Source organism: Saccharomyces eubayanus, chromosome II (genome assembly GCF_001298625.1).
Source record: "Saccharomyces eubayanus strain FM1318 chromosome II, whole genome shotgun sequence".
NCBI classification, from domain to species: Eukaryota; Fungi; Ascomycota; class Saccharomycetes; order Saccharomycetales; family Saccharomycetaceae; genus Saccharomyces; species Saccharomyces eubayanus.
Window position 1 is genome coordinate 968,847 of NC_030977.1, and position 21,144 is coordinate 989,990.

A 21,144-nucleotide genomic window follows, 5' to 3' on the forward strand; every position below is an offset into this window, starting at 1 on the left:
ACTTTAGGGGCATGCAATTAAGTCGGCTCTAAAATGAAACAATGAATGCTAATACGTTTCAAATGCCCTTTCAGGTTGGCCAGTTTTTTTTATCATTTTTTCAAACATAGTTTCCTAAGTAGAAAAATTGTTATTATAACGATATTATTATGTAACCTAGTCCCGCTTTTTCTATTGTGCCAATCTGATCTTATGTTACACTAGCACATACCAATCTTGACGAGGAATTCTGTTTACAGTTAGCACTTAGTAGTATCTTAAGTTGCGATTCTGAAAGATCGATTAGTCGCACACATATATTTTTCCTGCAGCTCCACTGCATATAACTTTACTTGTTTCTTGAGGATGCCAGTCAACTTGAGTTATCGGCTTATTGCCTGGAATTTTTAAGCTATTCAACATACGTGATGTGTTCCAATCCCATGTGAAGAGTCTACTTTTTGAATCGCCCGAAGATATGTAACGACCGTCGCCAGAAAATGACAAGCCTATACCGTAGCCTGCTGAAGAGTGCCCTTTGAATATCTTTTTGGGGTGTCTCTTATATTTGGGTTTCAAACTGAATGAATATATTCTATTATCCATGCTTTGTGCACAAAAATAGTTGTGAGACGGGTGCACATTTAAAAATGGCATGGAATGTTGAGCTGTATCACTTATTTGCTTTATGGGCACATTAATTTGATTTTCCCAAATTCTTACAGTCTTGTCTTCAGAGGAAGAAATAAACTTAGAACCATCAGGAAAGTACTTAAGAGCCAAAATACTACTTAAGTGGTGATCATATGTCTGAACAAGGCCCTGTTTCTCAAAAACACGGTCATCATAGTGCAATATCTTGGAGTTTGATAAACCCACGATGAACTCATGTGGGTTTGTGGGTCGAGATTCGACATCTGCTGGGGTTGATTTAAGATGTAACCTGGTTTTCACTTTACCAGTTTCAGTGTCCCAAATTTTGACGTTTCTATCAAAAGAGGAACTGAGGAAAGATAAACAATCATCAGCGAAACGTAACGCCTTGATGGGTTTGGTATGACCTTGAAAGTCTCGAAGGCATTCACGTTCGTGGTAAAAATCCCAAAGTTTTATAGTATGATCATTACCACCTGAAAGGAACAGGTGCCCTGTTTTTGGTAAAAATTTCAGGGCAGTGGTACCACTGGAATGCCCTGCATATTTACGTATAACGTTTTTCGGTAAATAACACCGAAAGGACATTCTTTCCTTATGAAGATCAACGTCAATGTCATTTGGTGGATGTAAATATCCTCGACCTTGATAGTCCTTTTCCAATTTGCCATAGAAATTGGAAATTTCTTCGGTCTGTACTGCATCTGAATCTTGATCGTCCTCATCTATCACGTCAATGAAGGTATCTTGTTGTCCTACCAGATTTTCATTGTTTTCTAAACCTTCGTCGTCGCTACTTGACCAGCTACCCCATGGCCCACTTCCCTTACGTATCTTCCGCCTTCTTTTGAGTTCTGATTTTGTTAAATGTTGCTTTCTTTTATGAATGCTCGCTTTAGTTCGTTCATACAGATCACCTTGCAAGTTAGCACCTCTTATACATGTGGATTGATTTTCGACGGTGTCAGAATCAGAATCAGAACTGGTTCCATAGCCTTCTACTAAACCCATTTCCTTCAGTTATTTGCATTGGTTGGCCGATTTTTAAGCCATAATATTCTCCATAATTACTTCTTTTTATTCTTTGAGCTATCAATAGCAAAAATTGATTTTCATCCTCTAGTAGAAAAATTAAAAAATAAAATAAAAAACGAGTGCCATAAGGGCAAGCACGGGGAAACACCACAGGTTGAATCTTGTGTGCAAACTGTAAATTTGATAATGCTCCTTTTTATAGTTATACATGTCTATTTTTTGTTTAGAATTATTTAAATACTAATTTTTTGGCTGGTTCAAACCTTTATTTTCTTGGATGATTTACTTTTCTTTTTCAATTTGTTGACCAAGTTTCCAATATTCTTGTTAGCGTTTCCATCTTTAGTCACATCGTTTTCATTGTTACCGTGCTTTCTTTTTCTGTCATGAACACGCTTACCACGTTCCTTCAAAATTTTATTCATGGCCTGTGTACCTTTATATTCAGGTTGAGTTGGATCAATCGCAAAATCGTGATCTTCAAAAACTTCCTTGAATCTAGGATCTTCCAAATCAGGTGTGAAAGTATCTTCAACAATTCTTTCTTTCTTTTGGTATCTACTTTTCTTATGTTTTTCCTTTTCAGATCTCAAAATTTCGTTCATATTGAAATGTGCTTTACTATTTATTGAACTTTCTGCTTCAGCGTCGCCATCATCGTCCATTAGAAGCTCTAGTTCAGCCTTTGATTTTGCGTTGTTCTTCAATTCTTCTTCATCTGCCACATGTTTTTTGTTGGTAGATTTGAACTTACCTCTTTTTTCCTTTTCGGATTGTTGTTTCAATTCCTTTACTTTTTGCTTTCTAGCCTTACGACGCTCCTTTTCCTTTCTTCTTATTTTTTCTATTGATGTTTCTTCTTGGCCTTCAACTGGTTTTTCATCTCCTCCTTCTAGGGCTGGAGTAAATGTAATTTCCATATCAACTTCTTCTTCTTCACCGTCGTTGGCATTTTCCTTTTTAGAATTGAAGCCAAGACCACCGACCAAGGATTTTAGTTTACTTTTTGCGTCTTCGTTGACTTCTTCATCCGATTCATCACTATCGGATGCCAAATAAGCTTTAAAATCCATATCATCAATTTCTTTTTGAGTGAAGGCCCTCTTGGCAACTTCCACTCTATCAGCAGGAGTCTCGTCCCAAGTCAATTTAACGTTCGAGTGTTGTAAAGCATCTGTACTGAATTGATGTGGTCTATAGTTTTTAGGTAGCGCACTACACTCGTCCCTTGCAGTGTCGTCGAAAGTCATACCATCAGGGACGTACCTTAAATCGAACATATTAGCAGTTGATTCGTATTCAGTACCATCACAGTTTTCATAAATAGCCCTAGCTGTGCTAATATCACTACAATAGACTACTGCGTAATAATATCTCAATCTATCCAGCTGATATTGACGGAGAGCTCTTGAATCCACGTCTTTGTCAGCGTCGCCTTCTTCATATAGGTCTTTAATGCCAATATCTATATCAGAGTCGGAATCATCGGTAGTTTTCTTCTTAGAAGCTTTGTCTTGTTTTTTTCTTTGAAAAAGCTCTTTTGGGGGGCCCTCAACTTCTTCACGTTGCATTCTTTCTTTACCGAATTCACTTGGATAAACAGATATTCTTTCAATCTTACCACCTTTTGGAACGAAGCCGGAAAATGTGATCATCAAATCTTCAGACTTAACRTGATCCCAATCCAAATTCACTACGGCCAAAGTTTTGGAGGCATCCCCAGATTCAGGCTTAGCATTTTCAGCTTCGACTTCACTTTCTTCTTCGCTTTCAACTTCACTTTCTCCAGAAGATTCAGAGTCCGATGAGGTAAACTCATCACCAGAGCTAACATAATCATTAGGAACTTCACCACGAGCACGGTCAACAGTAGCCTTCACATCAGCCTCTGCATCTTCATCATCCTCAGCTTCCTTTTCGAAATATTTATCGAAATCTTCCATTTCCTTGGTGTTATGAGCATCCTTGATTTTTCTACCATACTTGTCAACCTTTGACTTGTGTTGCACTTCCAGATCTTTTTTGCTAAATCTAGAGTCTAATTTTATTTTGTGATCTCTAGTTCTCGTGTTCTTAAACTTAGGATCATTGTAGATCCCAGCGAATCTAGCATCTACACTTTCTTTCTCCGGTTTGTCTACAGCCATGGTCAAATTTCCTTGCTCTTCTTTACCGACGTGAAATACTAAGCAGTTTAAACTTGATTACGATAAATCAAGTTTTTATTGACGCTYATAATGAAATGAGGTGAGATGAGATGAGATGAGATGAAATTTTTTTTGTGATTGAAAAATTTCGGAACGTCAATAATGATCGTCAAACTCACCAAGTGTGATTGAAGGCCATATACCTCGGTCATTACATGTTCCAAATCGTCAATACTCTACCAATTTTGCATTACCTTGAGGCGCTAAAAACGACCCTTTGTATGGCTATGGCACTGCTGGAAAGTACGTATATACACGTACGTGAATATTTCCGAGGGCCACCTATTTTTTTTATCAAACGTATATGTATCCTTTAATATTTTAAAAAAAATATATATATAGCGAGCGGGCTCTTTGGTTCTCTGTATAATGTAAAAGAAAACACAACAATAATAGCTGAGTAAAAAGTGGTACCGATCGAGAACTTATTCACTGCAACTATTAAATTCAGTCATGAGATCGTCCCTCGTAGCTCTTCCAAAGGTATGTTGAAAAGCAGGCGGCATAAATAGTGTCGTTTTGATTACAAGGATTCAACAACGCAGTTCAAGCGAGACATTTCATACTAACATATTCTTCAAACTAATCTTTCAACACAGTCTTTTTTAGGGTTTATGCCACTCTATTTAGCAGTCGAGATTGTTCTAGGTATCTCCGTTCTGAATAAATGTAGTGGGGTTTATGGTATCTTAGCCTTGTTTACAGGCCATCCTTTAGATTTTATGCAATGGGTTGCATATCTTTGGTCGGTGTTTACACTGATTGTATTTGTACAAGGGCTCTATCTGATTCATAAGCCAAATTTGCTGGTTTTCTCTCAAATATGCGTCCTATATACCGTTGATACTATCTGTACTTGCTTTTTCACCCTATGGTTTACCACACAGTGGTTCACTTTGGAAGATAAAGTTGATTTGAGTTCTATTGCTGGTGATGCTAGCAGTACTGCATCCCAAGCCAATTACAACCCAATAGCAACCGGCAAGCTAACAGCACGTAGTATTGATATAAGTGGACAGAGTGCTAGTGAAAGCTACGAGTATTCGATCACGATATTAATTACGTTGGTATCGTTGATATTCAGATTCTACTTTAATTTCATTTTGGCATCTTTCGTCCAAGAGTTGCTGCATCACCCTAAATATTTAGTCGATAGAGATGATGTAGAACAGGACTTGAAGAATAAGCCTATTTGGAAAAGGCTTTGGGCCAAGAGTCAAAAAGGCTGTTACAAACTATGTAAGAATTTACTAGAGTAGATATATTAGCTTAACAGATTCTCGGCATTACAGCTCGTACAATAGTCATTGAAAATATCTCATGAGATACCCTTTTCATTTAGTTTGGTGATGTTTTCAGTACTCACTATTGTCCCAATTTTAGTCACGTGGCACTTTAAGGTTTCCTCTTACGTAATTTGGAAAAAAAATAGGAAAAAAGGAAACCATAAAGGAATAGAAAAGACTAACAATTTTTTACATAATTCCCTTGTAATGGTTCTGATTGCAACGTGGGTAGTAAAATAATCCATTGATTTAATTGCCCAAAATACGCTTATACAGTAATTGATCATGCCTGCTACATTAAAGAATTCTTCTGCAACATTGAAATTGAACACTGGTGCTTCTATTCCAGTTTTAGGGTTTGGTACCTGGCGTTCCGTTGACAATAGCGGTTATCATTCCGTCATTGCCGCTTTAAAGGCTGGCTACAGACACATTGATGCCGCTGCCATTTATTTGAATGAAGAAGAGGTCGGTAAAGCTATCAAAGATTCCGGTGTTCCTCGTGAAGAAATTTTCATCACTACCAAACTTTGGGGTACTGAACAACGTGACCCAGAAGCTGCTTTAAACAAATCATTAAAGAGACTTGGTCTAGATTATGTTGATCTATATTTAATGCACTGGCCTGTACCTCTGAAAACTGACACAATCACTGATGGCGACGTTTTGTGCATTCCAACTTTAGAAGATGGCACTGTCGACGTTGACACCGAGGATTGGAACTTTGTTAAGACTTGGGATTTGATGCAAAAGTTACCAAAGACCGGTAAAACTAAAGCGGTCGGTGTCTCTAATTTCTCTGTCAATAACATTAAGGAATTATTGAAGTCTCCGAGCAACAAATTGGTCCCAGCTACCAACCAAATTGAAATTCACCCATTATTGCCACAAGATGAATTGATCGCTTTTTGTAAGGAAAAGGGTATCGTTGTAGAAGCTTATTCACCATTTGGGAGTGCCAATGCCCCATTATTAAAAGAGCAAGCAATTATTGACATGGCTAAAAAGCACGGTGTTGAACCGGCACAACTTATCATCAGTTGGAGCATTCAAAGAGGCTACGTTGTCTTAGCCAAATCTGTCAACCCTGAAAGAGTTGTTTCCAACTTTAAAATTTTTACTTTGCCTGAGGACGATTTCAAGACTATCAATAACTTATCTAAGGTTCATGGTGAAAAGAGAGTCGTTGACATGAAATGGAGTTCTTTCCCAATTTTTGAATAAACAAGCTGGCGTCATAGCAGATAGCTTGAATTTATTTACTATTTGTGGGGCACTCTTTGTTTCAATAGTAACATCACTGCAACAGATATGCATTTTTAATTATGCGCAGATATATAAGTGTATATTGAATTCTCAAGTGATCATTATTCGATAAGATGCAAAATATATGAATAAGGCTTATCCTTTTTTTCTTTTAAATTTGAACTTTGGGCCCTCATCGCCGTCGTCTTCGTCGTCGTCGTCGTCGTTGTCGCCATTGTCATTGTCATTGTCATTTTTACCTCCATAAGACCCTACTGGTCTGCTCGCTCCATTTCTACCACGTCTATTCCTTTTGGAAGATTCCTCTGCCGCGTCTGGTTGTAAATTTGATTTTGTTATTGTGACCAATTCAAAGCCGTCCTCACTATCGTTTACAACATCGTTTTCGTCATCATTATCATCATCTTCAGCCACAAATAGCTTATTTTTTACTGGTTGGACAATACTTGTAGTATCTGAGCGACGCGAAAAAGAAAAAGATCTTTCCTTTATGTCGTCTGAATTATTCTCTTTCATATCCGAATCTTGGGCATAAAATCTTTCTTGCATCACGCTTGCATTTGTATTTTCAGGCATATGTGTATCAGGTCCTAAGTCTTTCATCTCTGTCAGAGCGAGCACATCCTCGTTGTTGTCCCTATCCCAATTAGAAACCCTATCCTTTTTAGAGTATTTTTTCAGTGGCACATAGTTTCTCGTGATTAAGAAGGCAGCACTCCGTATAAAATCTGAGTTTTGATTATTGCCTTTGTTCCCCTCTTTCGGTGTCTTGGACTTTGGCCGTACTTTAGAAAAGGTCTTGAAATTCTTGCGCTTGGGCCATTCTTGTCTAATTATACTCTTCTCACTTCCTCGGGCACTATTTCTTGTCGTATTTGATCCCAAACTGCGGGGGTCTCTTAGCAGTTCATTACTTGGCTCCACAAGAGCCAAGTTATTCAGCTGACTGATAGCTTCTTCGCTCAGTTCATCATCCTCCAGTTCAACAATGGTCGACTTGACTCTTTTAACTTCTCTATTTTTTGTTTGCTGTATAGCTTCAACAAATGAATGCGGTGTGTTAGATTTTTCTTTTAGTGACAGCTCCTTCAGAGGTGAATTATGGTCGGCCTGTAGACGAGACGGTGTATTTTGTGAGAGTACAGAAAACTCCCGATTATCTTTGAGAGTTTGATTTTCATTTTGAGTTAAGTCATCACTTATTTTGTAACTCTCAGTAATTCTACAACCTTCCATATGATTTTCAGTTGTGGTGGTTACAGCATTAGCTGTGATGCTTTGCGAGCTAGGCCGTGTGACAGTTGGTGGCGGCCGTGGTGACTCACTTACAGGCTCTTCATCCGTAGGTCGTACCGAACCATTACTCTCGGGGCTACCCACGTTTACGACACCAGTATTAGTGTAGCCATTTTCTTTCCAAGTATCTCTACTTATTTCTTGTTTGCTCTGTATTGTCGAGTAATGCTTTTCATCCATTCCTTCGATGATGGGGCTTGAGACGGTAGTCTTCGAGTTTAAGCCCAAATTGGGCTCTTTCACATCATCAAAGTCCTTGTGTCTTGAAGAAGGATTAGCACTCAAACCTCCCGCGAAAAAATTTAAACTATCAAGCGGTTGCACCCTACGCCTATTCAACCTTCGTTTTTTCAAAACTGTGGGAGTAGCTTCAGTTTCAGGACTATGGGCTGTCTTTGAGATAGCAGTATGTTCTTCAGAAACTTTTCCAAACATACTGTTCTGGTTAACCTCTGCTGCTTTAGTATTTATTATGTTAAATAACGTATCATCTATTATTGACGTTATTAATTGCTGAACAGTGCATAATTTTTGCCCATTTTCTTTCATATTTGTTAAAGCTAAAATCAGGTATTTTTCCGATGACTTCAGAAGATCAACATTCTTATATAAACTGTTTAAGGAGTCGAAATGGGAGAGTCTAACATTAATTCTTCGCAGGGTATTTGATAGATCTGACCTATTACCAACGGCGGTCAATATAATAACGTTGTTCAGCTTCATAAACTTAGAAAACAAAACACTCGGATCATAATCGAAGACATTGAAGGCTGATTTATTTACCATACTATTCCAAGTTTCATCGAACTTTAAATTCATTACAGATGACGATAGAAGAGTATTACACAGCTCAACCAGCAACTGTGACTTTTTCAATGGTATAGTATTAACAAGTGCATACAATTCTCGTATTCCGTCATCATCGTTACTTGGAAAATCGCTGATCACTATATTGGCTGGATCATCATCAATGGATGTTTTTGTTGCAATACCAAACAAAGAAAGTGTAGTTTGAAATTGTGCCAATTGGGAGGGAATGTTCCAAATTTGACCGATCCATTCAGCTTTTATGCGAATAGGAGCTGTGCCCAGTTCAATCTCCATATGGTTCGAAACTTCCGTAACATTGATAATAGACGTTTCACCCACTTTCATAAACTTTTTATTTATTGAAGTCAGTTTACCTTGGTTGATTAAAGAAAGCTTATGGCTTTTTGGATTAGGGATGTCATCAATTTCCCATTTGAAACTGACATGCTGTCTGGAAATGCTTTTGTCATTTTTGATTACCAGTTCATTTTTGCTCGATCTACCTATGCTGTAACTTTTAGATGCTTGAAGACAACATGATATAGAGTTGATAGAACCATCTTCCAATATATTCTGGTATCGTATCACCCACATCAATATGGTTGTAGCCTTCCCGTCGTCATTTAGACTGCTTGTTCTCTACAATCATCTTTTCTAACTCTTTCATTTTTGGTTACGCATACCCTCAAAAAAAAAAAAAGAGCCTTATGCAGGTGGCCAAATTTACAACAAACTTTAAGCATATTTAAAAAAATTCTATAAAAGTGGAAGTGGGAGATGTGCCATCGCTCTTAAATATTTGATTAAGGGACTAAATATATAGTTAAGTCTTGAATATTTCCACATTCCTTGGAATGGTAATAAGTTTAGTAATAATGATAGTGCCGTTTGCATCAATATTGATCTCGAAAGATTCCGGTTTATCACAGTTGTAATGGGAAATATTTGCCTCTACCAAATCACAAGTCGATTTGATACAATGGTTGCACCATTCCACCGCAACTTTGGCGTTATAATTCATTTCTTTTTTATTCAAAGGTAAACCTGGATGATTGATTTTTCTGAATAGTGATTCCCTTGAGCACCATTGAATGTCCAGTAGTTGGCCGCTGTAACTGTCCCTCAAACCTATCATAATATCTGAGTTTGGTAATAAACCTGTTTGTATCCAAGTTTTCAGGAGTTTTTTCCTATGGTTAGAATTTTGCATTGATAATGGGCCAAAACATTTTAGTTCCGTATTTGTTTTCGAAACAGGGTTGAATGCATCCATCTCACAACGCATTAATAGACCAATATCCTCTGAAAGTTTGCTCTCCACAATAGAAAAGACAGGACATTTTGAAGCGCTAGAACGAGAGTTCTTGGTATTTTCAGTCAAACAATTCTCAAGTTCAAATCCTGAATAGCAAATTTTTTTGATATTTGGATCGCCTGAATAAATGCCCTCCTTGGATATCTGATGATCGTATTTAGGGTTTCTAGAAAGTGAAATAAAACCATTCCCCATATATGTAGCAATTAATGACTTATGTTTATTTCGTCTATCAAAAGGATGCATGGTTAGATCCACGATATGGTGCCTTGTGGTAACGACGGTAAATTTTTTACCTATTTTGAAGGGTTTACCAGGATTATTTAGCCTCCAATCCTCAATATATGAGATACATGGTGCTACACTATCTAATTCGGATATCGTCATGGGGACAAGCTCCGCGATATTGGAAAATAAATCATGGCCCAAATACGGGGTCTTCAGCTTCCTTGCCTCAAGAAGCGGACTTTCATATAGGTGAGAAATGTCCTTTTTCAAATTGGGTACAACGTCTTTGCGTGTAGCGGCATACAACTGGCTGTCGGTGAACAAAGCCACTTCTTTACTTTCATAAAATATATCTGCTGGTGATTTTGTAGGAAAACTGCGTATACTCGTATGCAAAAACGAAGTATATGGGATACGTGTGGATTTAGGGCTTCCTTCTAGATGGTCATTTCCTTGTTGTGAAGACGGCCTTGTTGAAGACGGGGCAGAAATTGTGCTCCATTTGGATGATTTCTTTTGGTGCTCTTTCACTGCGTTAGGTGCGTCACGCAGATTTATGCCTTTTAAATCCTTTGTTAATTCAACAACACCATCTTGTTTAGGTGACATAATTGAGCTTTGCCCAGACGGAAGGCTCCGTCATCAAACCCTCACTTCTCAACTCTTGATGCAGCAACGCATGAAGGCTATTCTAAAAGAGAAGCCCATCGTGACGATTTCGGAAAAACTGGAAAAATAATAGTGGGGTAATCCTGGGCTTTGACACAATAACTAATAGTCAACCCAAAGGGATAATTCATGATTGAAAGAATATATTAACGAGGTGGATTTTTGTGGAAATGTGTGCTAAGAACTATGTTATCGGTTTGTTCTCCGCGACTCGCACAAACAAAAGAGACAAGAGTGGGTTAAATGGTAAATCACTCGCAGCACCACAGATCAAACACCAGCCTCATATCACATTTGCTAATACTACTTATCGTCATAACAATCATCATTGAAATGTGTTTATATAACAAACTTTTTAAAAACCAAAGATCCGAAGATATAAAGGACAGCTTTCAAAACGACGGACACCAAGTGCCCAATATGGCTCAAAACCAGAATCCTAGTGGTGATAGCGATGGCTATGTATCGGGTGTCTATTATTCAAACTGGTCACCATACAAGCCAAGATTCCATTTCCCTCACGACATTAACCTAAAGCAAGTGTCGCACGTATATTATGCCTTTTTCAAGATAGATCCCAAAACTGGCTGCATAGGAAGCACAGATAGTTGGTCTGATTTGGACATGAACCTATATAAACCGTTGGCGATCAAAGCTTCGCAATTGGTTGATGATAATCTGAATGACAACAATATGCAGAATATTTTGCCTTTAGGCTGTATAGGCGAACTGTTTTATCTGAAAAATGCTTGTTCTGGCAGGAAGTTCAAGAGTATTATGTCTATCGGAGGCTGGTCGGATAGTGAAAACTTCAAAACCATAGTCAAAAATGAAAAACTGCTACAAAGTTTCGTTGACTCATCAGTGGAAACGATGTTTAAGTTAGGGTTCGATGGTATTGATATAGATTGGGAGTTTCCTGAAAACAATAAAATAGAACCCCAAGGCTATTTAAAGTTGGTTAAAATGTTGCGATCGAAATTAAATAATCTAGAATCTGAAATTTTCGGCGAGAGCCCTAAGGATCACTTCCAATTATCCATCGCAGCACCTGCATTCAAAGATAAACTGTTTTTTCTGCCAATTGCAGAAATTGATCAATATATCGACTATTGGAATATGATGACGTACGATTATTACGGTTCATGGTCTGAAACAACCGGATATCACAGCAATTTATTTAGTGAGACAGAATTAAGTGGAAACTTTGCCATACACTATATGATTGGTAAATTTGGTGTCAATCCCAGAAAATTGGTGTTGGGAATGGCAGCTTATGGTAGGAGTTTCCATATTAAGGATAACAAATTCCAACCTTTTACTAAAAATACTGTTTTAATCAATCAACAATTTAAAGGGGTAGGGAAGCCTGGTAAAGAAATAGATAAAGCAGATGGCAAAGAAGGTATATGGCCCTACAAAAATTTGCCAAAGAAAGGCACTACAGAACAATATGACCCTAAATACGTTTCAGCATATTGTTTTGATGAAAAAAACTCGATATTTATTGGTTATGATAATACTGAATCAGTCAAAACTAAGGCAGACTACGTGATGCATACTAAGTTAGGTGGGGGATTTTGGTGGGAATCATGTGGTGAGGATTATGCAGATAAAGCAAGGTCGTTAACCAACGCGTTCAATGAAGCCCTTCACTTTAACGTGTCATCGAAACCGTCCATGTTCCAAGACAAAAGAGTTATGAAATACTACTTAAGTAAGTATGGCGATGGCGGATTTTTAGCTCCATATCTAAAGCATTTGGAATCACTCAAATAGTAAGTACAAATACAATAACATATGATAATAACAAAAAGTTTCATTTATTTTTTTCATTCGTATATGTATATACACATAAAATGTCGATTATTGGAGTTTGAAGTTTATAAAAGATGGGTTTTGTCGGGAATTGAAAAAGGGAAATAATTTTGGTTGTCATCTTCATAACAGCATGTCCATTCTTGAGAAGACTTCAAACACACCAGCGACAACCTCCAATTGTAAATCATGACCGGGGTTGCTTTCTCCTTCCTCTTTAACTTCTTTATTCAAATTAACTGAGACGCCAAGCTCAGTATCTTTCTCTAAGTCGAACGGATATTGCGAAAATTGTGCCATTAACTCTTCAGCCCTACTAATTGCCTTGTCTCTCTTCTCATATTCCAACGTAGTTAAGACATTTTCTAATACATTTGCCCCATATGATCCACATATCAAAGCCAAAGTCCTAATAATTTTAAAAGAGGTTGTTTCGGGAAAGTATTCATTGTAGCTCAGTTCCATGTTTCTAGATACAAGTACAGAAAGTACCCTACGCTTAATAGCTTCTTTACAGCTTGCATCTGCAATTGGGTGAGTGGCCATGTCAAATAGAAAGAAATTTTTCATCTCAGTTCTTAGTACACCTTTATCAACCAACCCTTTGGCTAACCTTTCTCTGACCTGTTTCAATTGATAATTAATTTTCAAAAGGTTCCAAGTTTCGCCACTTAAAAGGTCGATCCAGTTGGAGATCGTTAAAGGTTCATCGTTTTTCATCAATTGTAAAGTTTCATCCAGTAAAACTTCGCCGGTTTTGGAACCGTCAATGACTTCAATCAATCTTTCGGAAAGATCAAATCTTTTTCTGGCAGAATCATCCAAGATTCTGATTTTACCTCTTAATGCTAATTCAATAATTATACAACCACGTAACGCATACGAAATGCTATCATTCCAAAACGACAAATACCCTTCTCTATCTCTCAAACCCATCAGCAAAACCTCCTCCATCAAAGTCAAAGTAGGGATCTTAATATTATCTCTCAATTTAGATTCTTCTGGGTCATATGCAATCTTTTTATTAATTCCGCTATCATCACCATCAACAGGACCGCTAGTGGTCTTGCCACCGCTGGCATTGTGGTTGTTTGAGGTCGATTGCATGGATGACGTGTCTCCAGAATCTGCCCTATTGACTCTACGACGCTGTAAAGTAGACATTTTTCGTTTTGTGTAAATATATTGTTTTGTTTAGCTTTTTTTACTCTATTAAATCAGGACTAATGAAAAAAGGTATAGGCTAATAACGAAGCAGCCAGTTTAGTTCTATCTGTTGACTTGGAATTCTAGATTTACTTCTGATCTATAAATGCAGTAGCGCAAACTCAAATAAAAGAATATGTGAGTTGAACAGCGTAAGCAGCGGGTCGATTTAGAACTAAAATAAGTCAATGTACCCAGAAAAAGGAATTACTAGCCACACAAACAGATGTGAACGTTCAGAATCGGATAGGTGAACAAGACTACCGGCTAAAGAAGTGGTGTTGATTGATCCCAGTTGAATACGCGGCCATTAGCTTCTTTTTTCAATCAATAGTTGACTGCTCAGGAAGTAAAAAAAAGAGCCAAAAATGGTCATCAGGGACGAAATTATAAGGGTAACGCGCTGCTTTGTTTTTTCATTTTGAACTATGGAATAGTGAAATAACCTTTAGCTTAGTGGTAGTTAAAGATATGGATAAAAGTGGTTGCCCCTGGGGCCATTGGCTGTGGTTGGCTTAGAGTCAGCGAGAGTGTCTTTTGAGCGTGAAACTGTTCTGATATAAAAAGATGGGAGTTAAGACATCGAAGCTTTCCAAAGATGACCTAACAAGTTTAAAACAGTCCACGTATTTCGATCGCAGGGAGATCCAACAATGGCATAAGGGGTTCTTGAGAGATTGCCCCAGTGGTCAACTTACCAGGGAAGACTTCGTCAAAATATATAAACAATTCTTCCCTTTTGGATCTCCTGAGGATTTCGCTAATCATCTTTTTACAGTTTTCGATAAGGATAACAATGGATTCATACATTTTGAAGAATTCATCACTGTTTTGAGCACGACATCTAGGGGGACCATGGAGGAAAAGCTGTGTTGGGCTTTTGAGCTTTATGACTTGAATCACGATGGATACATTACCTTCGACGAAATGTTAACTATTGTGACGAGTGTTTATAAAATGATGGGGTCCATGGTCACACTAAATGAAGACGAAGCTACACCGGAATCAAGGGTCAAGAAAATTTTTAAATTGATGGATAAAAACGAGGATGGATATATTACGCTGGACGAATTCAGGGAAGGTTCTAAAGTGGATCCTTCCATTATTGGTGCTTTAAACTTGTATGACGGGTTAATTTGAAAGGCCTTCTCTTGCTTAATATGAGTAGAATACTAATAATAATAACAGTCATAATATGATACCTTACGTAAAAAAGAAATTTAATAATAATAATAATAATAATAATAATGATAATTAAAGGACAAGAAAGACAAAAGATGAATGAAGATACAAGTCACATTGGTTAATAAGGGTCTATTCATACGTTTCGTCCAAGAAGGAAAAAATATCTGAATCTTGCATTTTAAATAAGTTAATCATCGAAATACCAATCGAATGTGGAATTTCTTGGGTATCTCTGGAATGAGTTATTGGTTTCATCTCGTTTGATGGTATCAAAAACCTCTTTAACGATCTGTTATTAACATCACGTACAATTACCCATCTAACTTTGAATGCCTTACCATACTTTTGTTCATCCTCCCAAATGCTGGTATCCAAGTCCATTCTCAAGTCTGATATCATTTCAGCAACACCACAAAATCTTCCCGATGTATTGATCGAAAAAAACAAAAAGATCTTGGCTCCAGATTTCAATGTCTTGTACGCTTCAGATAACCGTTTGTTACCGAAATGGGTAGACGACCAAATTCCGTTGTAGAATGATCTCTTAACATGTTTCAAAGATGAGGACTTTATAACAAAGAATTTTGAGTTTTCCGGAATATTCAACCAAGGGGGAACAATGGCAGAACTCTTTCTTTTGTTAAACTCATTATAAGCTTGCTCCTTGGTTATTTGCTGAAAAGACCTTGGTTTAGACAAATACTCTGTATAGTAGTTCTCATTCATTTTACTCTTACCAGATTGACCAACCGCCCCAGAAGAAGAAAAGGACTGGTTCAGGTTTGGTCTTGCCAGTGGGATGCCAATATTCTGATACGTGTAGTTTCTATTGGAAATTTCTGCATTATTTTCTTTTGTATCAACGTCATTTGCGACTATTGCGCTTTTCTTTACCTTTGGATTCGTCTGTACTTCTATGTGAGTCCTCTCCAAAGAATGAATCAACCCATCCAGCTCCTTTAAAGAGTCTTCAATTGTTCTGTTGGACTTTCTGTTTTCTTTCCATTCCGAATTATAGTAAAAATTTGAGGGCCCCGTAGACCAAATTTGATTCATTTCTTAAAATAAAAAAAGTTCACACCCCTGTTACCGTATATGCAATATTCTTTCCCAGAGTGACGGAACACAATTAGCTTTAGATATCCTCTCTGCATTTATAGCCAACGAAAAGAGTTTCAAGGTAGAGGTAGTTCATTCTACGTGTGTATTATATATATATATCACAAAGGCGTACTCTAACTTAGCCGCCGACCCTATACGTGAAAGATGATATCAGACAGAACGGGTAGCCCCGTCGAGTATATTTATTCCTGTTTACTCTAAACAAAGGCTTCTACATCTTATATGAAGACAGAGCACAGTAGTGAAGGGTTTTTAAGGGTCTTAATGGATACGGAAGCATTGGCCAACTATTTGCTGCAGCAACTGAGTCTAGGCGGAGAGGAAAACAGGCTGGAAGATATTCTTCAGCATCAGAACGGGGACGAAGAGCCAGGCCAAGATCATAACAACAAACTACTGTTGGCATGTGGATTTCAGGCCATTTTGAGAAAAATCCTTTTGGATGCTAAGGCAAGGGCTGTAGCAGAAGGTTTAAGGGAAGTGTACCCTTATCATGTTGAAGCCGCCACGCAGGCTTTCTTAGATCGTTAACGAACGAAAAACGCTAACCTTCGTTATTATTATTATATATTCTATTCTTCGTACTGCTCGGTAACTCCGATTTTTATAGACAAGAAAAATAAGAACAACTTTTGATTTAATATTATATACACGGTATGTGATGAGATGCCTAAAAAATACGATTAGAATTTCGTAAGCTGGTAACCATTTTCACTGCATCTTCAGGTGCATCCTTATTCATGACGAATAGTCCTTGCAATTGTGCGGTGCTTACAGTGATATCCAACGTTGTAATACTCTCTACAAACTTCTTGCATATCTCCGTTTCGCCGGGGTAAAATTTCATAAACATTTTCTCCACTTGGTAAGGTGTTGCATTACCAACATACACTTTGTAGTCAATACGGCCCGGTCTCATTATGGCTGCATCTAGCTTCTCTGGGTGGTTGGTAGTCATGAACGTAATCGTTTCTTCGGACGATGTTACACCATCCAAGGCATTTAATAAACCACTAAATGTGACACTCGAATGGAACCCCTCTTCGCCACTTTGGCTTCTCTTATTGAATGCTGCATCAATATCTTCCAATAGGAGTATACTTCTTTCTGGCATATTGTTCATCAAATGATTTAATCTGTCATCCGTTAAGTTATTTTCGGAAAGATTTAGAATGCAAATGTTGTAGTCCAACTCACCAGCTAAAGCTTGGATGAAGCTCGTCTTACCTGATCCGGGTGGACCATACAGTAGATAGCCTCTGCGGTATGGAATGCCTCTATCGGAATACCATTTCCCATTTTTCATAAAGTCATAAACGTCATCGAGAATACCCTCTTTGACACCACTATCCAAGACCACGGAAGGCAGCAACCTTTTGGCCTTTGGTTGACCAAATTTCCTCCATTCAGGGCCAAACGAAGTGTAAATAACAGTTTTTCCTTCCGTGGTCTTTAAAGCTATGTCTTTGGCCTCATTTAAAATGTCATCAAATAAGTGCTTATCTCTGTATAACGTAGTCAAAGTCACGGTCTCGAATGGTGATCCATTTGCGATATCTATCATCTTAGCAGACCTTTCTCTTTTGATCAAGATAAAGGCACCCTTATAACGAATCCAATGATTACCTGGACCTGGGACCAACGAAAATTTTGTGCTGACTGATCCATTGTCATGTTGTATAAAGTTTGTCCTCACAGACAAATGTCTAGACACCCTTTGAGGATGCTTGGCCATCCAAGTAAGGAACCAGGCATATGATTTGTCCTTAGAATGAATTTCTAAATCAACAATCATTTGTCGATACGCCACTCTGCTGGCTTTTATTATACCTGACCTCGCCACAGCCAATCCCGTACCGAGAATCATTAGCCCACCACCTGCAGCGAAATATGGATTGCTTGACATAGCATCGCCAACTAGCTGTGAAAGTTTACCCCGGACTGTATTAGTATCAGTTTTACTCGCTGAGGAAGTAACGGCACCGCTCAGCTCTGAGACAGCCTGCTTATCATTTGGTATATCAACCGGCGTATCCGACATAGTTGATTGAGGGAGCACTTCATCTTCATTTCAAAATCTTCTCTCAGCACTTCTACAGCAATACACGCATAAATAGTGAAAAATCCTTTATGTAAAGTATTTACATTGATATTTTCATTCATATCCTCATTAAGGGTAACCCAACTGAAATAAGTAACAATTTAATATTGATAGAAAGGATTGCATGTTATAGTTTCTAAGAAGTGTAAAAGATATCGTAGCTTTCTCTTCTGGCGTAACTTAAAACTGATTATAATTTGCTTGTTCTATTAGCTCTTTTTCTTTTTTTTGGTGGTTGCTTTTTTAAAGATGAAATCAGCCCAAATAAGGTACCTTTCTTCGCAGATAAACCGCAAGACTGTATCCATTATCGGATCGGGTCCTTCTGGCTTTTACACGGCATATCATTTACTTAAAAAGTCGCCAATTCCGCTGGATGTTACAATCTGGGAAAAACTGCCTGTTCCTTTTGGGTTAAGTAGATATGGTGTAGCACCTGATCATCCAGAGGTCAAAAATTGTGAAGAGACATTTACAACATGCGCAGAAGAGTATTCTATACCCACTAACAAAAAGCATAAGCTTTCCTTTGTTGGTGGTGTGACCGTTGGGAAAGAAGTAACATTAGAAACCTTGTTAAATAATCAAGATGCTGTTGTTTTAAGTTATGGTTGTACAGGTGATAAGAAGCTAAATATCCCAGGTGAACAGGGGACAAAGGGGGTCTTCAGTAGCAGAGAATTTGTTAATTGGTATAACGGTCATCCTGACTTCGCAAAAGACAAGAGGTTTACCGATTTTGATTGGAGTAGAGTCTCGAAAGTTGGAATTATAGGAAACGGTAATGTTGCCCTTGATATCACGCGTGTGCTGATCAGTAATAAGATTGACGAAATATGGCAAAATACGGATATATCACCTATTGCATTAAATTTGGTAAAAAAGGCACCTGTAAAGAACATTAAACTAATTGCAAGAAGAGATTTCGTGCATTCTAGATTTACCAATAAAGAATTAAGAGAATTATGGGAACTGGAAAGGTATGGTGTCCGCGGTTGCATTGATTCTAAATTTTTCCAAAAGGATATGTTCGATTCATTTAAATCCGATCGTGCGTTCAATAGACGAGTGGAAATGTGTAGCGAATATCTCAAACCGTTTGGTGAACGTTCGAAGAAAAATTACAAGAAAGCACCTCCCCCAACTAGTGGGTGTAACAAATTCTGGGAGCTGGATTATCTGAAGACTCCCTTGGAGATAAACCAGGACGAAAGTGGTGTAATCAAGTCGTTAACCCTGTGTAACAACCAGTTAAAGGAAGATAACAGTTTAAAACCTTTGAAGGATTCAAACAATATATTGACGTATGATATGGATTTACTAATCACATCGCTAGGGTACGCTGGTGTCCCAATGCACGAATTTTCCAAGCTGTCTATCCGCTTTGATAGAGACCATGTGGCTAATAAACAGGGTCGTGTTTTAACCGTTGCTGGCGAAGTCTTCCCGCATTTGTACGCGTCTGGTTGGATTCGCAAAGGGAGCCAGGGTGTTATTGCCTCGACGATGCAAGACGCTTTTGAGGTCGGTGACAGAGTGATACAAGACTTATCTGTCAGTGGGGCGTTATCCTCTGAGAAATCCATTGATCTCTCTAACATCAAGCATACTACATGGGCAGACTGGGAAAGAATTAACAAGAAGGAGTTGACTCGGGGCCAAAAGGAACACAAGCCTCGATCCAAGTTTCTAACACTCGAAGAACTATGGCATAATGTAGAAGAAGTTTAGACTAGGTTAGCGGTTTGTATAGATGTAAATAGTAGCACAATTGATTTTCAATATAAGGGGCCAATCACGTCCAAGGATTTCTCATTGGCAGAACGTATTCCGCGCGTGGTGTTCGGAGGAGAGACAGGACGAGGAACTTCAAGTAATCGATATTAAGAAGAAAAACATGCTCACAACTCCCTCATTTAACATTTTAAAGAAAAGCATTAATCTTTGAAGACGAAAAAAGGCATTGTTGAAGTTGCTTACAGAGATATCCATTCTAAAGATTTTTCTCGAAGGTAGTGGACGCCAAGAAAGACAAAGATGATTTTTAAACGTGCAGTATCTACACTAATTCCCCCAAAAGTGGTGTCATCCAAGAACATCGGTTCAGCACCAAATGCTAGGCGTATTGCCAATGTTGTGCACTTTTACAAGTCCTTACCTCAAGGTTCAGCACCAGCAATCAAGGCCGACTCTAGATTGGGTAGATATAAGGCTAAGTATTTTAATGGGGATAACGCTAGCGGTAAACCATTGTGGCACTTTGCTCTGGGAATCATTGCCTTTGGTTACTCAATGGAATACTACTTCCATTTGAGACATCACAAAGGTGGTGAAGAGCATTGATGGCATGACGTTTTGATTTGTAGAAATCTTTTATTTTAAGCCAAACACACTAAGAAGAAACTAAAAACAGCCGTCAAATATTTTCTAGGACCAAGTAATAAAAAAAAAGAGTAAACAAGAGTTAAAACAAATTTCCATTGTGTTTTTCATATGTATATAGGGAAACTTCATCTCTCTAGAACCCTTCCTGCTTACTTTTCTTTCGGAAGTAAAAGAAAAAAGAGAAACAAAGCAAAATTTTACATATATATTCATAAAAATTCATTAAGAATAAATACATTTGTTCGATCCTATCCACTATACATATGTATATGTGTACATATATATATGCTTATCCCGCAGAGGCAGCACCATGTTAGCACTTTTATATGTGCATCCTTACACACCTGGCCATTACAGAGAGGGGGTCTTATATTTTTAGTTCACTGATGTACATGACCTGTGTACCTCTCAAAAAGACATCATTGTTAAACTTGTTCAGGAGTTTGTTTTCATTGCTTTCGTAGTGTTCAGTGGCACTCGATAGAGCAACGTTCATGAACCCATCAATGGATTCCAATCTTCCACTATAAAGCAAAMCCGAAGCAAGCTTGACGTTCACTGTCTTGCCGATGATATCGGAAA

At 38.0% G+C, this 21,144-nt stretch overlaps 13 protein-coding genes across 13 annotated transcripts; 6 read left to right on the forward strand and 7 right to left on the reverse strand.

Annotated features, from left to right (window-relative positions):
• Positions 1-282: 282 nt before the first annotated feature.
• CDC40 (Cdc40p) lies at positions 283-1,644 on the reverse strand (the record flags this gene model as incomplete). The annotated part of the gene is made up of 1 exon (XM_018363773.1): positions 283-1,644. The coding sequence occupies one exon, from the start codon at positions 1,642-1,644 to the stop codon at positions 283-285; it is 1,362 nt and encodes a 453-aa protein (XP_018223902.1).
• A 281-nt stretch (positions 1,645-1,925) lies between these two features.
• ESF1 (pre-rRNA-processing protein ESF1) lies at positions 1,926-3,815 on the reverse strand (the record flags this gene model as incomplete). The annotated part of the gene is made up of 1 exon (XM_018363774.1): positions 1,926-3,815. The coding sequence occupies one exon, from the start codon at positions 3,813-3,815 to the stop codon at positions 1,926-1,928; it is 1,890 nt and encodes a 629-aa protein (XP_018223903.1).
• A 513-nt stretch (positions 3,816-4,328) lies between these two features.
• KEI1 (Kei1p) lies at positions 4,329-5,134 on the forward strand (the record flags this gene model as incomplete). The annotated part of the gene is made up of 2 exons (XM_018363775.1): positions 4,329-4,358; positions 4,475-5,134. The coding sequence occupies 2 exons, from the start codon at positions 4,329-4,331 to the stop codon at positions 5,132-5,134; spliced, it is 690 nt and encodes a 229-aa protein (XP_018223904.1).
• A 1,428-nt stretch (positions 5,135-6,562) lies between these two features.
• XRS2 (Xrs2p) lies at positions 6,563-9,127 on the reverse strand (the record flags this gene model as incomplete). The annotated part of the gene is made up of 1 exon (XM_018363776.1): positions 6,563-9,127. The coding sequence occupies one exon, from the start codon at positions 9,125-9,127 to the stop codon at positions 6,563-6,565; it is 2,565 nt and encodes an 854-aa protein (XP_018223905.1).
• Positions 9,128-9,356: 229 nt separating this feature from the next.
• Positions 9,357-10,685, reverse strand: DXO1 (Dxo1p; the record flags this gene model as incomplete). Its single annotated transcript, XM_018363777.1, has 1 exon — positions 9,357-10,685. One exon carries the CDS (start codon positions 10,683-10,685, stop codon positions 9,357-9,359), a length of 1,329 nt encoding a protein of 442 aa, XP_018223906.1.
• Positions 10,686-10,988: 303 nt separating this feature from the next.
• Positions 10,989-12,524, forward strand: CTS2 (putative chitinase; the record flags this gene model as incomplete). Its single annotated transcript, XM_018363778.1, has 1 exon — positions 10,989-12,524. One exon carries the CDS (start codon positions 10,989-10,991, stop codon positions 12,522-12,524), a length of 1,536 nt encoding a protein of 511 aa, XP_018223907.1.
• Positions 12,525-12,686: 162 nt separating this feature from the next.
• Positions 12,687-13,727, reverse strand: VPS74 (Vps74p; the record flags this gene model as incomplete). The annotated part of the gene is made up of 1 exon (XM_018363779.1): positions 12,687-13,727. The coding sequence occupies one exon, from the start codon at positions 13,725-13,727 to the stop codon at positions 12,687-12,689; it is 1,041 nt and encodes a 346-aa protein (XP_018223908.1).
• Positions 13,728-14,336: 609 nt separating this feature from the next.
• FRQ1 (frequenin) lies at positions 14,337-14,909 on the forward strand (the record flags this gene model as incomplete). The annotated part of the gene is made up of 1 exon (XM_018363780.1): positions 14,337-14,909. The coding sequence occupies one exon, from the start codon at positions 14,337-14,339 to the stop codon at positions 14,907-14,909; it is 573 nt and encodes a 190-aa protein (XP_018223909.1).
• A 174-nt stretch (positions 14,910-15,083) lies between these two features.
• PHO92 (mRNA-binding phosphate metabolism regulator) lies at positions 15,084-16,010 on the reverse strand (the record flags this gene model as incomplete). Its single annotated transcript, XM_018363781.1, has 1 exon — positions 15,084-16,010. One exon carries the CDS (start codon positions 16,008-16,010, stop codon positions 15,084-15,086), a length of 927 nt encoding a protein of 308 aa, XP_018223910.1.
• A 288-nt stretch (positions 16,011-16,298) lies between these two features.
• WIP1 (Wip1p) lies at positions 16,299-16,607 on the forward strand (the record flags this gene model as incomplete). Its single annotated transcript, XM_018363782.1, has 1 exon — positions 16,299-16,607. The coding sequence occupies one exon, from the start codon at positions 16,299-16,301 to the stop codon at positions 16,605-16,607; it is 309 nt and encodes a 102-aa protein (XP_018223911.1).
• Positions 16,608-16,746: 139 nt separating this feature from the next.
• BCS1 (bifunctional AAA family ATPase chaperone/translocase BCS1) lies at positions 16,747-18,117 on the reverse strand (the record flags this gene model as incomplete). The annotated part of the gene is made up of 1 exon (XM_018363783.1): positions 16,747-18,117. The coding sequence occupies one exon, from the start codon at positions 18,115-18,117 to the stop codon at positions 16,747-16,749; it is 1,371 nt and encodes a 456-aa protein (XP_018223912.1).
• Positions 18,118-18,426: 309 nt separating this feature from the next.
• Positions 18,427-19,908, forward strand: ARH1 (NADPH-adrenodoxin reductase; the record flags this gene model as incomplete). The annotated part of the gene is made up of 1 exon (XM_018363784.1): positions 18,427-19,908. The coding sequence occupies one exon, from the start codon at positions 18,427-18,429 to the stop codon at positions 19,906-19,908; it is 1,482 nt and encodes a 493-aa protein (XP_018223913.1).
• A 306-nt stretch (positions 19,909-20,214) lies between these two features.
• ATP17 (F1F0 ATP synthase subunit f) lies at positions 20,215-20,520 on the forward strand (the record flags this gene model as incomplete). The annotated part of the gene is made up of 1 exon (XM_018363785.1): positions 20,215-20,520. One exon carries the CDS (start codon positions 20,215-20,217, stop codon positions 20,518-20,520), a length of 306 nt encoding a protein of 101 aa, XP_018223914.1.
• Between the last annotated feature and the right edge of the window lie 624 nt (positions 20,521-21,144).